The 13,444-nt window shown below is 37.6% G+C and overlaps 2 protein-coding genes across 2 annotated transcripts in view; one reads left to right on the top strand and one right to left on the bottom strand.

Moving 5' to 3' along the window:
* Positions 1-789, bottom strand: part of lurap1 (leucine rich adaptor protein 1) — a 15,015-nt gene extending 14,226 nt beyond the window's left edge. Inside the window, exon 1 of the mRNA XM_008415208.2 lies at positions 35-789. Within this exon, the coding sequence (XP_008413430.1) occupies positions 35-247 (213 nt within the window). The 5' untranslated portion in view covers positions 248-789. The remainder of the gene's footprint in view (positions 1-34) is intronic.
* Positions 790-5,095: 4,306 nt separating this feature from the next.
* ttc22 (tetratricopeptide repeat domain 22) lies at positions 5,096-10,384 on the top strand. Its single transcript, XM_008415207.1, has 8 exons — positions 5,096-5,434; positions 6,412-6,712; positions 6,940-6,995; positions 7,088-7,203; positions 7,742-7,860; positions 8,544-8,705; positions 9,246-9,398; positions 9,477-10,384. Exons 1-8 carry the CDS (start codon positions 5,172-5,174, stop codon positions 10,011-10,013), a joined length of 1,707 nt encoding a protein of 568 aa, XP_008413429.1. The 5' UTR covers positions 5,096-5,171; the 3' UTR covers positions 10,014-10,384.
* Positions 10,385-13,444: the final 3,060 nt, after the last annotated feature.

Here is a 13,444-nt window from a genome sequence, read left to right as displayed (position 1 = left end):
CACACACACACACACACACACATCGATATCTTACCATCTCCATCCTGAGCTTCCTAATCTTTTCATCCAAACTCTTCCTCCCAGTGTCCTTACTGGTGTCCTGAGKGGTGGCCAGTTTGGTTTCTCCCCGGAGAGAGGACGCATCTTCTCTCATCCACCTGAGCAAACCCTCGGGAGTCTTCCGGCCGATTTTTGTCTCTATGTCTTTCAGATCTGGGATGGTGTCGCTGGCGGTGCCTTCATCCATCGCACCGGCGCGTGCAAAGAGAAGATATTCCCAAAAGATTACGTCCTTCTGGTCTGTTTGGGACTTTCATTTCCTTTAGGACTGGGCGACATCCTCTGCGACTCCCGCTGAGCTGCGCTGGACTGCGCCAAGAGAGGAAAACACTTTGTAACAACACAACAGCGTTTTATTATCCCGCGCAGAGCAACAATTTAACGAGATCTTAATCCAAATTGAAACATATTTCTAACTTGGGCAGGTAAAAGGCGCAAGGGGGTAAAAAAAAAAATCTAATTTGTCTCTTGTCTTGTTGCTTCTTCCTCCACGGCGGTTTGATGTCAGGAGTCCAGCTGATTGGCRGCTCAGAGGAGCCGTGGCGTCCCTGTCGGAGATTTTTATTCTGAAGCACACTGCGCAGATTCCACCTGCATGATGACAGCAGCAGCCGCAGAGTGCGAGAGGAGAGCGGAGAAGAAGAGACAAGTCAGGCGACACAACGCGGATCTGCATCCGGGCTCACTTTCAAAATAAAATCTACATACAGGAAATTGACTTAACTGTTATGCAACTGATGAAATAAAAAGTCTCTTTCTGTCTCTCTCCAAGTTGTCCTTGTTGATATCAAGGAATGTATTTATTCTTTATGTATCTATACAGTAAAACATTCCACTACCTGCAGGAAATTATTGCTTAGTGCTTTTTAGAAGAGGTAGAACATGGAAAAAGATAACATTTGGTGAAATAAACAGGTTTACTCTTATATGTAGATACAACATGTTTTTACTGCATACAAACAAGTCTAAAACTGTATTTTTGAATAACTGCATCATGGTGCGGGCAGAGTGTAATTTTGCAGTTTTATTAAATCTTTGGATGAGCATCTTTCACAGATTCAGGATCTCATTTTGGTGGAAAAGGTGTTAGGAGTGTGATGAATGAGGTGTTACAAATGGTGATCACACCACTCTGCAGTCTGACTCACACTTACACAATTGACAACTTTTCCCCTGCCTACACACACACACACACGCACACACGCGCGCACACACACACACACACACACACACACACACACGCACACGCACACACAGCATAGACAGATTCCCCCCTAACAGGCCTGAACCTCCTGACATGGAATTGTGGGTATGCGTCAGGTTAAAGCCATGTGGCTGTGAGACTAGAGGACTGATTTCCTGGAAAGTTTTCATGGCATAAGAAATCAAATAGTCCCCCAGGCAATGGCAGCAGACATGAACAAAAATGGCCAAAAAATTAGTGTGAATGACAAGCATAATTTTCCTACTGGGATATTTTTTTTTTCCTTGTAGCTTAAGAGGAGAAGCAGAACCATATCTGGTGATTAGTTTTTGTCCACAAGTTTATTACAAAGGCATTTAAAGTTAGTGGTGGGCCAAAGAGGAATTATATTTGAAAAATACAATGAATTACACAATAAAGATCAAGGATAAGAACAGTTGTTCTTTGCTGAATATATCTTGTTTCTGTGCACTGCCTGGTACATTTAGAGATAAGGWCTTTGATCTGTGGTCAGATCCGCTCAGGTCTCCCTAARGCACCTGATGYTTTTACTGTGATCACTCATCCTAGCTGCGGATAAGAAGCCGACAGCTGCAGTTTTAAATGCACCAAATGGATGTAGGACGCTGCAGTAGAAGATGAAAAGCCATAAATGTGTATCTGTACCACTGACACAATAATGACCAAAGCTGGATTTGAAGGAGGATGTTGTTCTTTCTGATAACAAAGACAAGACACATTTTTTATCCCAGTTACTTTCTTTTTTCAGTCGGCATAATACATCTGTTTGCTACAGTAGCCATTCACCAAAACAGTAAATATGTGAACAATGGGTTAGTTTAAAAGCCAAAGACCTTTGTGAAAAGACTATAATGTGTGGAGCACATGTTATAATCCCACATTACAGAAAAGTAACTCCAAAGTGATTATCCAGACTCTATCCGATAATGCCTTTGTTCAGTCTGCCAGCTGCTGTAATGTAAAATTTCCCTTTTAAATATGAGCAAGTGTGAACAAAAGCGAGATCAAATTCTGTCTTTGACTTTAAAAAAACAAACACGTGCCTGTAATGATTATGTTACTATGCAATTAGCCCGGTATCCATGATGACCACCATGGCAACGGTGTCGTGAAGGAGAACATTTTCAGCTTTTTGCACACCCACATGCTGAGGCCGGGCTACAGTATCCACATTATGCAGTGCATTCGGTTTGCAAATGTATCCGGCACTGTGCTGCAGAATCAGCAGCCTTATTCAAACTTAACTCAAGCATTTGTGTGTGGGTTTGCATTGTGGCTTTATATTTGCGTGGGTTTGGCCAGGGGGATCTAGTTTCAAGCTGCATATTCAAGAAATGCTTCTGTTGTTGATCTGTATGTCTCTGCTGTCTGAATTAAAAAGAATAGGCTGTCCAGTTGTTCTTTTTTTACATGCAGCAATGTGAAACTAGAAGAGTTTAATTCTGGCCTAAAGGAAAGGTTTAAATGCAGCAGGATAGCAAACTCATTTTACAGTAGTCCTGCTGCTGTAATGGAAGGGAATATTACACGAATAAAATGGCTTATATTACCAAGGAAAGCTACAGCTGCTTTTATGTACAGCTTCCCCAGTTAAAAAAATTAATAAATCAGTCAAAAGGAAAACTGGAGGAAAAATGTAAAACTTACAAAAAAAAAACAACATGGTGAAAGAAATCTGTTTCAATTAACATCTAATCTGACAAAAATCTTTCAAAATTCAACAACTTGCCTTGGCTATATTTGGAAGCTCTGCCTAAGTAAAGGATCTTAAAATCTGTGTAGTTTTCCATAAACCTGTGGAAATAAAAACAACCTAAAGCATGATGCTTCCACCTCTATGTTTCAACAGAGGCACAAAGTGTTTTGTTTCTATGCCAAACTTAGATACTGTTGAAACATTTTTCTATTTTTCAACAGTTTACTCCTTCATCCCATATCACAATTCTCCCACACAGGTGTAGGATTTTTATTTTCCCCAACATTTCGATGTTTATTTTGAAGAAAATTATTCCATCTTAAAGTCCTACTTTTGGTTTCAGAAATTCAGGTTATTGTTGGCACAGTAAGACTGATCTCAGCCTTTTGGCAAACTCTATTTTTTCCTTTATTTTCCTTAGAAATTGTTTTGTTTTATTACAGAACACTTGTCACATTAAATTAGAAAAAAATTTAAAAGATATTTGATTTGGTCTCACTACAAAAACCAAGTATGTGCTCATAGGCAAATCCTTTGGTGTCATCCACAATATGTTTTGATTAAACAGTACTTAATTTATAATGTAAATCCTGACAATAAATTGATGCTTGATTTATATATTTTTTTGTCTTTTTAAACCACACAAAAGAAAAAAAAAAGAAAACTGGAAAGACTGATTTGCGCCATACTTTCTATTAATTTTCACAGTTTTCATGTTAAAATCCTTCACAGAAATTTAGAAATTTTCTCTTATTTTATTGACACAGTTGATTTAAGTTTGAGTTATTTACACTTCAAAAGCATGTTTTAGTTTAATTTTGGTGCATTCCCTGTCACATGCATTACAATCTACTAAATGAATTCTAGCCAATGTACATTACAATTCAGATATTAGTATTTGCTGTTGCCACCTGTGTGCCAAATTTGAATTGTTTTGAATTGCTTGAGGAACCACCAAGATGAAATGATTGGAAGTTAACATCATTTATTGGTGACTTTATTTCTTCAGTACTTTTGATAGCCAATATGTGGTATATAGTACAATGTTGCCACCAAGTGGAGCAGTTAGCAAAAAACACCAAAATCATAATGAAGATAATTCTAAATAAGAAAAGCAGAGTTTCAGTAAGAGGTCAAATATCCAGTCAGTATCAGATGTTTTTTAGCTTAAAGTTTTAACTATGTAATTTTAATATCTTATGATGAATTAATATTTGTGTTTTCATACTTCTCAATAAACATTTGTTTTCGTGTCGTTTATCCAAATCTCACTGTACACTACATTATATCATTTGCGATGACTATAAATAAATTAATCTATTCTATTCTATCATGAACTAAGCAGAACCCTTGTTGAGAGAGTTCATAGAGTTTTCTTTTCTCAGAGTTTTCGTGAGTCACACAGAGCCTGATTGGTCACATTCTTGGGCACAGCTGACAGAGGCGTAGGTAAGACTATAAAGGCCTGTGAAATACTAAGCGAGTATGGGTAAAAAGTCCACCAAAGTGCTAAGATAAATCTAAAACTACATCCTAAATCCCAGCTTGAAAGGCAACAACTTAAGTCATGTACACAAAGAAACAAACAAAAAGGCGCATAGTAGAAAAAAAATTAAGCTTTCAGAGAGGACTAGTCAACAGAGCACATGTGAGGACAGAAGGAAACCCTGGGAGCAGGATTGCTCTATTATGAAGGAATTCCAAAGTAAAAGTAACTATAAAGTTAAAGAAGGTATGAAAACTCAACAAAACAAACACAAACATATTCAATCTGTAAGGAGGATAAAATCAGTTCAAATTTCCTGAGATGAAGGCTTAGGTCCAGAATGTACAGATGACAAAAGTTATAATAATAACACTCTAAACTTTAGAGTGTTATTTGGCGTTCTTTAGAGGTTCGTTTGTTACAGGTCCTAATCTAAGTAAGAGAAAACAATTGCTAAAATCTTTAAATTTCAGAAAGGATTATCCTTTCATATGTTTAAAAAAACTGAGGGAGGCAAAACTGAAATAAAAAGAAATTCGGTTACTAGCAGTTCCCTCCCTGGTCACTCCTACGTCTAACCTGTTCAACCTGCTGACATCTTACGACAACCAGATCTAAAGAAGACGAGGTGTGGAGGATCACCAGTCAAAATACACACAGTCAGATTCTTCTCAGCTTTTCCAACAGGATCAAAGAAGGAGGACATGGAAACAGACAACTCAGAGGACATTGAGTCCCTGATTGAGGACATGCAGTACATCCCTGGCCACTTCCACCTGGAGCTAAATCTTAACTGTGATCCTGTTGGGCCTGCAAATCTGCGATTCAGAGACACCTACCTGAAACAGGACAGCCTGCAAGCGGAGCTGGAGGTTGAAGTGGGATATCTGCAGTACGCTGTTCGAAATCTACTGGGGCTGCTGGCGTTTCACCTGGAGCAGCTGGACAGAGCTGAGGAAATATTCAGGTAGAAGACTAACTTCTTCTGGAAGGCCGTGTGAGCTAAGAAAGCTAATGTAGAGAGAGATTTTTGGGCAAAGTTTGGGCCATCATATTTTTAAAAGCATGTCTATGAAGTGTGTGCAATACATTTTATAACTTTAGGCTTTTCAAAAATTGCAGGTTTTCAGAATGATATGACAGAACAGTGAATCCGTATCATTCTGACTGCTCTGTTTCAACTAGTCACAAGCTGCAATGGACATAATAAACAGTAGAGACTTAAAATGACTAAATACGGCATATGTAATACACCAGAATTCAACAGCCATTTGAGAGTTGGCTTTACCTCACAAATTATATTTCATGTTGCTGACAAAGGGTTACAGGACACATTTGAGTCTATTTCCCATCAGAAGCTATTATAAACTTGGGGCTTAAGCTTTTTTTTTTCAATAATACATTCATTTGATAGTGGCACAAACAACACAGTAAACTATTCTTACTGTTCTTCATTTATCTAAACTATGCATCGCTTCTCGTAGATTTAATCAACAGAGAGGGTGTTGGGTTAAATCTATGGGGATGATGAGGCAACAAAGGTATAACATTTTAAGAAGCATAGAAAATTAAAAGACTCAATAAAAACAACAACTTGTTTCAAGTTTTCCTTTTAAAACATGAATGGTCTCTGCTGCCGTCAGGTCTGCAACAATGCTGTTCCACAAGTGAGGGTCATAAACAGAAAGTGATGCTTCACCTTGGCACTTTTAGAGAACACAAGAGAACTGAATGAATTCTACAATAAATGCAGAATGTATTGCATCCTAAAATCAATTCTAATAGGTAGATGTAGCCAAAACATAGACTTTAACTTTGGAGTATTGCAGGAATACTTTGGGAGCAGGAAGATTTCAAGGAATCTATTATAAAAATGTGATTTAAATGACTCAGGTTTGCTCTAAAATATGTTTCTTTTAACCCACTGAATTTCTGGCTTTTTAGGAGCATCTGCAAGGAGGACCCTGGGAATCTCAATGCCTGGGCCAACCTGGGCTTTGTGTATGACACACAGGGGAGAGAGGTGGATGCAGAGGAATGTGTGGACAAAGTCTCCTGTCTCATGGGAATGAACTCTGGAGACGATTCCCAGGAGGAGACCAGGCTACTCGCAGCACGATGTCTGGCTGAGCAGGCGTACGTCTATCCGTATGACGTGGAGCTGGACAGCGACGACAACTTGCCGGAGAAGCTGATGTCAGCGCTGTCACTTTACAACAAAGCTTTGCATTATGGGGGTCACCTGGTAAGAGATAAAAGATACAAAAAATGTTTGACAATGAAGGCGTACCATGTATTTATTAATAAACCCGTTTCTTGTCGCTGGCTGTCATTGTGATTGAGCTCAGTATGTTTAAAAGAATAATAATGATAAAATTTTATATTAGTCAACTCTCTGTAGAGTACAGTTCAAAATTCTGACCCAAGATGAACTCTGTAAAGCTGATTCTCGTTTTTTTTTTTTTTTTTTAGATACCAACCGGGGAAAAACAAAGCTGGTATTTTAAAATGGCAGCTATTTATGTAAGGTATGGAGAAAACATCTAATATCTATATAATTTTTTTTTTTTACAACAAAGTGTCTAAATGTTAAAATGTCCAGTCTTCATGTCTCTTGTAGACTGGACCAGATCATAAGAACCAAAGATGATTCTGAATACTCAAGACTCTTCCACTACAATAAGGGACTGAGGCTCCTAAAGGAAACACTGGAATCTAAGACAAAGCAGCACAAAGGTAAACATGTGTCTGTCTACTGATATAAATTCAGAAGAGAGAAAGATTTTAACCCTATAATCTGGTATTACATTTTAAAATAATCGGTGCTCCATCCAAACTCTAGTCCTTCATCACATAGACTGGACTAATCACAGCTACATTTGTCATCACGTGTCATGACATTGATTCAGCTGAGCTACCTTTCCAAGATGATAACTGCTAGTCTAAGATAAACAGAAGTAAACTATGTGTACCTAAATAAAATTATATTTTGTCTGCAAATTAATGTTTTTTTCAAAAAGACATTTCTAAAGCAAAATAATTTATGTATCTGGCAGTTTATATGTATGCATGGCCTAAAATTCTGAGATTATATGCTTAACATATGTATAATATATGCATTAAGCTCCATTAAATGTGGTGAATCAATGTGTTTCTGTAACGTAAATGTTTTGTACATTTGTTCTTTAGAGATGCCATGATTGTTGTTTTTTTCCCACCAAAATAGTTCCATAGAAAGTGAGGAAACGCTCTTAATTGTGATGTCTCTTGTTAGCTTTAGCCTGGTGTTACGTTGGCATGATGTTGGAAAGAAAGGACGAATTTTCCTCCATCCCCATGTCAATACATGACTGCGGTTTCTCAGCCTCTGATCCCCTGTCCTGCTATGGAACCGTAAGTAAACTCAGAATTAGAAATCTCACCAAATACAATCCAGTTACTCCACATGTCTTACATTTATTATTTTCCTACATTACTACCTTTTCAACATATATTCTGACAGAGTTGTTTTGGTTTAGACATCAACGAATAAAAACAGTTGTAACAGAATTGCACATGCTGACATTTTACTATTACATAAGAGTCTTATAAAGCTTTATGATATCAGATACAAAATGAACCAATAAATCATACAAAATAATCAAAAAAATCTGTCAGGCTTCACACAAGGTCAGAGAAATATTATCCATTAAATAAAGTTTATTACCTTTATGCCTTATAAAAATAAGATGTTATGAGATTAAAATCCTCTTAATTTTTAGTATTTTGATGTGATACAATGCAAAGGAAGCAATTTCTTTAACTACATTGTTTTACTTTAAGGATTATCTCAATCTGAAGCAAAAAAAACAACTTTTTTTTCATACTATCGATGTTTATGAAGGGTGAATTGTTCAGATTTGTAACTGAACAATTCACTTAAAAATGAATTAGTTATATTGTTGTTAACCTCAGTTAACAATAATATGATTTCAATATACTACACGTATTCTAACCAAATTATAGTACAATTCAGACATTAGCATTTTCTGCTGCCACCTGTGTGCCGAATTGAACAGAACTGTCTTTCTCTTCAGGCCATGGATTTGGCTAGTGACGATACAATCATCCTGAACCTTCTTGCCAAGATCATCTTTTTGCTGGGCAAACATGAAATGGCCACAGGGATCTGCAACATGGCTCTGAATGTTCTGCCAGATCCAGAGCTCAACTGGCAGGCCTACTGCACACGGGCAAAGGTATTGCATCTGAGACACATCAACTCCACACATTTCATGATACACTTCATATAAAGCCGTGAGTAGAAGGCTTCAGTGTATTCTCTGTACATAATAATGGAGTAATAACATAACACATAGGTATACCTATGTGTTATGTTTGCAACCTCCAAAATTATTGGCAGCGCTGGTAAACTAGGACCACATTAAGGAAAAGAAAAATCCCTCAAACTATAAAAATAAAATCTTTTTACAACTTTATTCCGGCAACTTTATGACTTTATTTTTGTACTATTTCAACTTTATTCTCACAGTATTATGACTTTATTCTTGTACTTTTTTATTCTTGTAATTTTATTTTTTTTAATTTTCATTATTATATTATATTATAATTATTATATTATGTTAGTATCAAACCAATAAAAAAACTTTGTGATTTTGGTGAAAAAAAGGCTCTCATTAAAGGTCGTTATTTTAAGAAGGTACTTTTAATCTGACAAATGAGCCTCACCAGAGTACGTCTTTTCATTTCCTGAATATGGCTGTATATTCTCTGCTTAGATAAACGTGATCCTTTATGTCAACGAACTTGAGAATGCAAAACTCGGAATAGGAGGAGCTCCAGATCGCCAGAAGCTAGCTGAAGCTAGAAAAGACTTGGACAGGGTGCTGACAGTACGTCCGTGTTTGAGGACTCATCTAGAGATGGCACAGGTAAAGCAAAAACTATGATGACTCGGGTCCGGGACATAGGCTGGGAACAGACTTACAGCTTCACGCTCTTCTTTTTAGGTCTTCTATTACATGGGAGTCGATGCACTCCAAGAGAGCCTTATGGTGGACGAAAGCTCAATAAACCATGCTCTGGTGAGTCTGTCCAAAGCCCTACAGTTCAAGCCAGGAGACAGCTTACCAGACCTCCATGTGCTCAGAGGACGCTGCCTTTTAATAAAAGGCGAAGAGCAGAATGCTGCAGAGTGCTTCAAGCAGGCAATGGAGTTAGAGAGGCCAGGGAGCACCGACACCACAGCCCTGCACTGCCTCCTAGTGACGCTCCTCAATCTATTTATGCAAGAAGGTTCTGACCCTAGTTCTGTCATCACTCAGCTGGAGATGTGGGTAAACAAGGCAGAGGAGCGATATCCTCAGGATACTGTAAAAGCAGAACTCCGGGCTCTCTACAGAACACACACAGAAGAGGTCACAGAGTTGTCCAAGACTCTGATCAGGACAGGACGCTTGGGCCTGGTGAAAAGGCTGCTGGAAACCGTTGTGCCCAGACAGCTTGCTGAGAGAAAACCTCTGAGTCGGTCTTTTTCATTAACTTGAAACAATAGTATTAATTTACCAAGACAAATGGCTATTAAGAAAACACAAAATGCAAAAAGTAATCAAGCATTTCAGAAAATTGACAGTCCTCAGTAAGCATTTTAACTGTTATGTTTGTTAATCTCATTAAAAGGATAAAAACAAAAAAATATATTTTGAATGTGATTCTTAGAAACCTGTATGTACAGTGCCATGCAAAAGTACTCAGAGCCCCTTCAACTTCATTTTTTTTTTTACATCCGTAAAAAAAAGCATTTTTTTATGGATTTACTGGTATCTTATGTCATAGACCAGCGTACCATATGATTGTGAAGAGGATGAAAAAAAAGCATTGTTACAATCTTTTTTAGAAAATAAAGATCTGAAGAATGGAGCGTATTTATATTTAACCCACATGAATCAACATTTTGTAGAACCACATTCTTCTTTGCAAAATACCTCCCTCTCCTCTCAGTCACATGGGATGGAAAGTATCAGTCAACAAACATTTTCATGCCTTGCCATTGTCTTGCTCCATCTACTTTCCAGAAAAAAAGGTAAAAATGCATATTCACAGCTTTGTTTACCTAAAAATGTTCTATAAAGTCTGGCTTGTATTTATATTTAGGTCCATTAATCTTCCTGTCATCTCCTTCCAGCTTCAAAGCAGAAGAAAAGCATCCCAAAAGCAGGATACTGTTGGGATACATCAATAGCATCATGTTGATGATGCTGTTGTTCTCCATTACAAGAGCAATAGATTACAATTGCTATTGTAATTTTTTACAATAGCAATGTTCTCAGGTTGATGAGCCTCACGGTGCATTTTGCATGTGTGCCAAAAAGTTCAATTTTGATCTCAACTGACTAAACCTACCGATATATGTTTTCAGGCTTGTGGCAAACTGGATTTAATATGCCTTTTGTTTGGAAATTGGGATGTTTTTTGCAAGCCATCAGTAAGGCCAAATTGGTGGAGGAGTTAACCAGAATCTTTTGTTTTTGTTCTGGAGGAACATAAAGAAGCTATGCAGTTTCTCCAGAGTTRCCATAGGAGCATTCGCTGCTTCTTTTGTTTAAAGATTTTTGCAAGAAACACAACAAACAAATTTTTTTATTCCATACATTTGCATTGCTCCAGTAAGAAACCATATATGGTACTAGCTGGTAGCTATCCCTTTCAGTTGGTATCTAAAAGGCTTATTGGGGCCTGCCATAGCAATGCATACGGAAAGCTTTGAAATGCCTGGCGAAGTCAGTCGTACTAATAGACCGGCTTTCTATTGGTATGGAAGTCGGTCATGACTTCGCACTGAGTGTCAGCTTCTGAAAAATGTTTTCAAAATTTTTCTAGGGCTTTTCTGTCAAGGTGTGTCAGAGCAAATTGGCCAATCATTTTCATCCTTTTCTTGAAAATTTCAGAGCTCAGCGCACACCATCTCTCTCTCATCTGTCCTGTTACTGTGAGTGAGGTACAGATATGAATCGCGGTGTTATTGAAGATGAGAATGGAATGGAGGAAGTCAATGTAAGACAGCATGCTAGTGATACCCCACACAAGACACAGTTAGTGTCATGACCGAGTGTTCAGCCTCAAACACCAACCGGCGCAGCTCCCAAACATAAAGTCATATTTTTCCAGTCCAACCACGGGAAAACCCTACAAATTATATCCGTAGGTGTTAGATGAACTTACTATATTTCGTGAATGTGTTGTGTTGTACTAGAAAAATATGACCCTAAGTAAAAAATGGAGGGAAGAGCTGTTTCACTCGCACCTACCTCCATCAGCATTCCTCAGGGGGAAGCAGAGAGAGCGCCTGAAGGACCCGTTGCATGCAATTTGTCATCATACCACTAGGTGGCTCCAAACATATGCATCAATCAAAAATCTCACTATAAACTCACATCACCATTACCATTTTGGGCAAAATATAATCATCCTATCCATATACACACACATTTTTCTCTCTTTTACTCTGGGTTCCAAAAAACAAACACACTTTGGCAGGCCTTGTCAGGCCCCGTTTAAATTTCTTCAGAAATTTTCAAGTTTTAAACACACTGCTATTTGTAGGTGTTTAAGTGGCGCGTGAGTTTCTGTTACAACTCACGCGCCACACCCTTCACCTCTTCCCTAATTTTCAGCGCCCTTTCAGTTGCAACAAACAATCACCTCACCTCAATAGTCTATTTATTTGGCTGAGATCACATTTACGTCCCTTTCTGTTCAGATATCATGAATAATTAACCTATAACAGTTGAATAGGTAGATATCAATGTTCCAAAAGGAGAATCTAAAGTCTTTCGATATTTGCAAGCTGAAACTGAAAATCATTTCACATAACTGCAGAGTACATATCTAACAACTGATAAACATTAAATCCTGACAATCTATATTCCAAAAGGCTTGACAAACAATTCAGTTATCGACAGCCAAGTTCACCTCCATTTTTTTTTTATGCAAACAAACTGCACAGTCAAAAATCCAAAATGCACAAAGGTCTAAGCAGTTTTGCAAACAGAGCTATTAGCTCTATTTGTAATGCATAACCAAAGAAATCACTGTTCTTGTCCTGGCACTCCTATTTATGTCTAAATTCCACTAATGAGAAAAAGGTTCTTGCAATTTGCAAATCAGGCAGCAAAGAGCAGTGTCATCAGTGACTTGGCAACAATAGACTGTGGGGTTGTAAACAAACTTTTCGTGCTTTAGGTGAGTTGGGATGATCGAAATGATTTATACAACAAGATAAAAGGAGTGATTTTTTTTTATTTATTTATTTTAGTCTGAAGTTTAAATAGGATTACAGTACCTTTAAAAGAATGTATATCATATATAAAGTTCTGAAGAGTTTATCTACAACATGTGAGGCACGTGATTGCATGACTGTGTGTGGACATTTTGTATGCCACACCTCAAACACACTGTTTTTTGTGTGACACCATGGAAAATTAACTAAATAAAAGACTTCCATGATAAACAAGTACCATTTTGTACAATGGGGTATAATTTCTTTATGCCTCAATGGTTCATTGGTTCAAAATCATTTTGCAAACATAACATGAGAACCTGTGACTAGTGCATTGGTCGGGAAGGAGATATGACCAGTGTTGGTGATGTAAATGGGTTTTAGTGCAAAAAATGTAAATCAATACCAGAACAAAAGATGGGTTTCCAGGAATAAATAACTTCATTTTTCTTGTTGATTTTTACTGTGATTCAATAAAATAAATTATATTTGATGAAAAGTGGAAATGTTTCAATGTCAGAGTCCTTAATCCTAGTCTTATAGAAAATGTGTGGTCAGAGGGGACAAGATGTGTGAAAGCACGGCAGCCTACACACCTGRTCCAGTTAAACTAGTTTTGTCAGGAAGAATAAAAGTTGTGATTTGATCCAACTGCTTTCTGGGCTACACCTGTCCCATTATTTAAGATTTAGTTTATAC

This window comes from Poecilia reticulata, linkage group LG8, assembly GCF_000633615.1.
Source record: "Poecilia reticulata strain Guanapo linkage group LG8, Guppy_female_1.0+MT, whole genome shotgun sequence".
Lineage (NCBI taxonomy): Eukaryota > Metazoa > Chordata > Actinopteri > Cyprinodontiformes > Poeciliidae > Poecilia > Poecilia reticulata.
The sequence above is the reverse complement of the archived record's forward strand: the minus strand, read 5'-3'. Positions and strand labels throughout refer to the sequence as shown.

What these genes read in the sequence shown, in the direction of transcription:
- ttc22 (XM_008415207.1), top strand. Translation starts at nt 5,172, where the DNA reads ATGGAAACAGACAACTCAGAGGACATTGAGTCCCTGATTGAGGACATG. An exon ending in TGCATTATGGGGGTCACCTG is followed by an intron (nt 6,713 to 6,939) that starts GTAAGAGATAAA and finishes TTTTTTTTTTAG; the next exon opens with ATACCAACCGGGGAAAAACA. An exon ending in ATGGCAGCTATTTATGTAAG is followed by an intron (nt 6,996 to 7,087) that starts GTATGGAGAAAA and finishes TGTCTCTTGTAG; the next exon opens with ACTGGACCAGATCATAAGAA.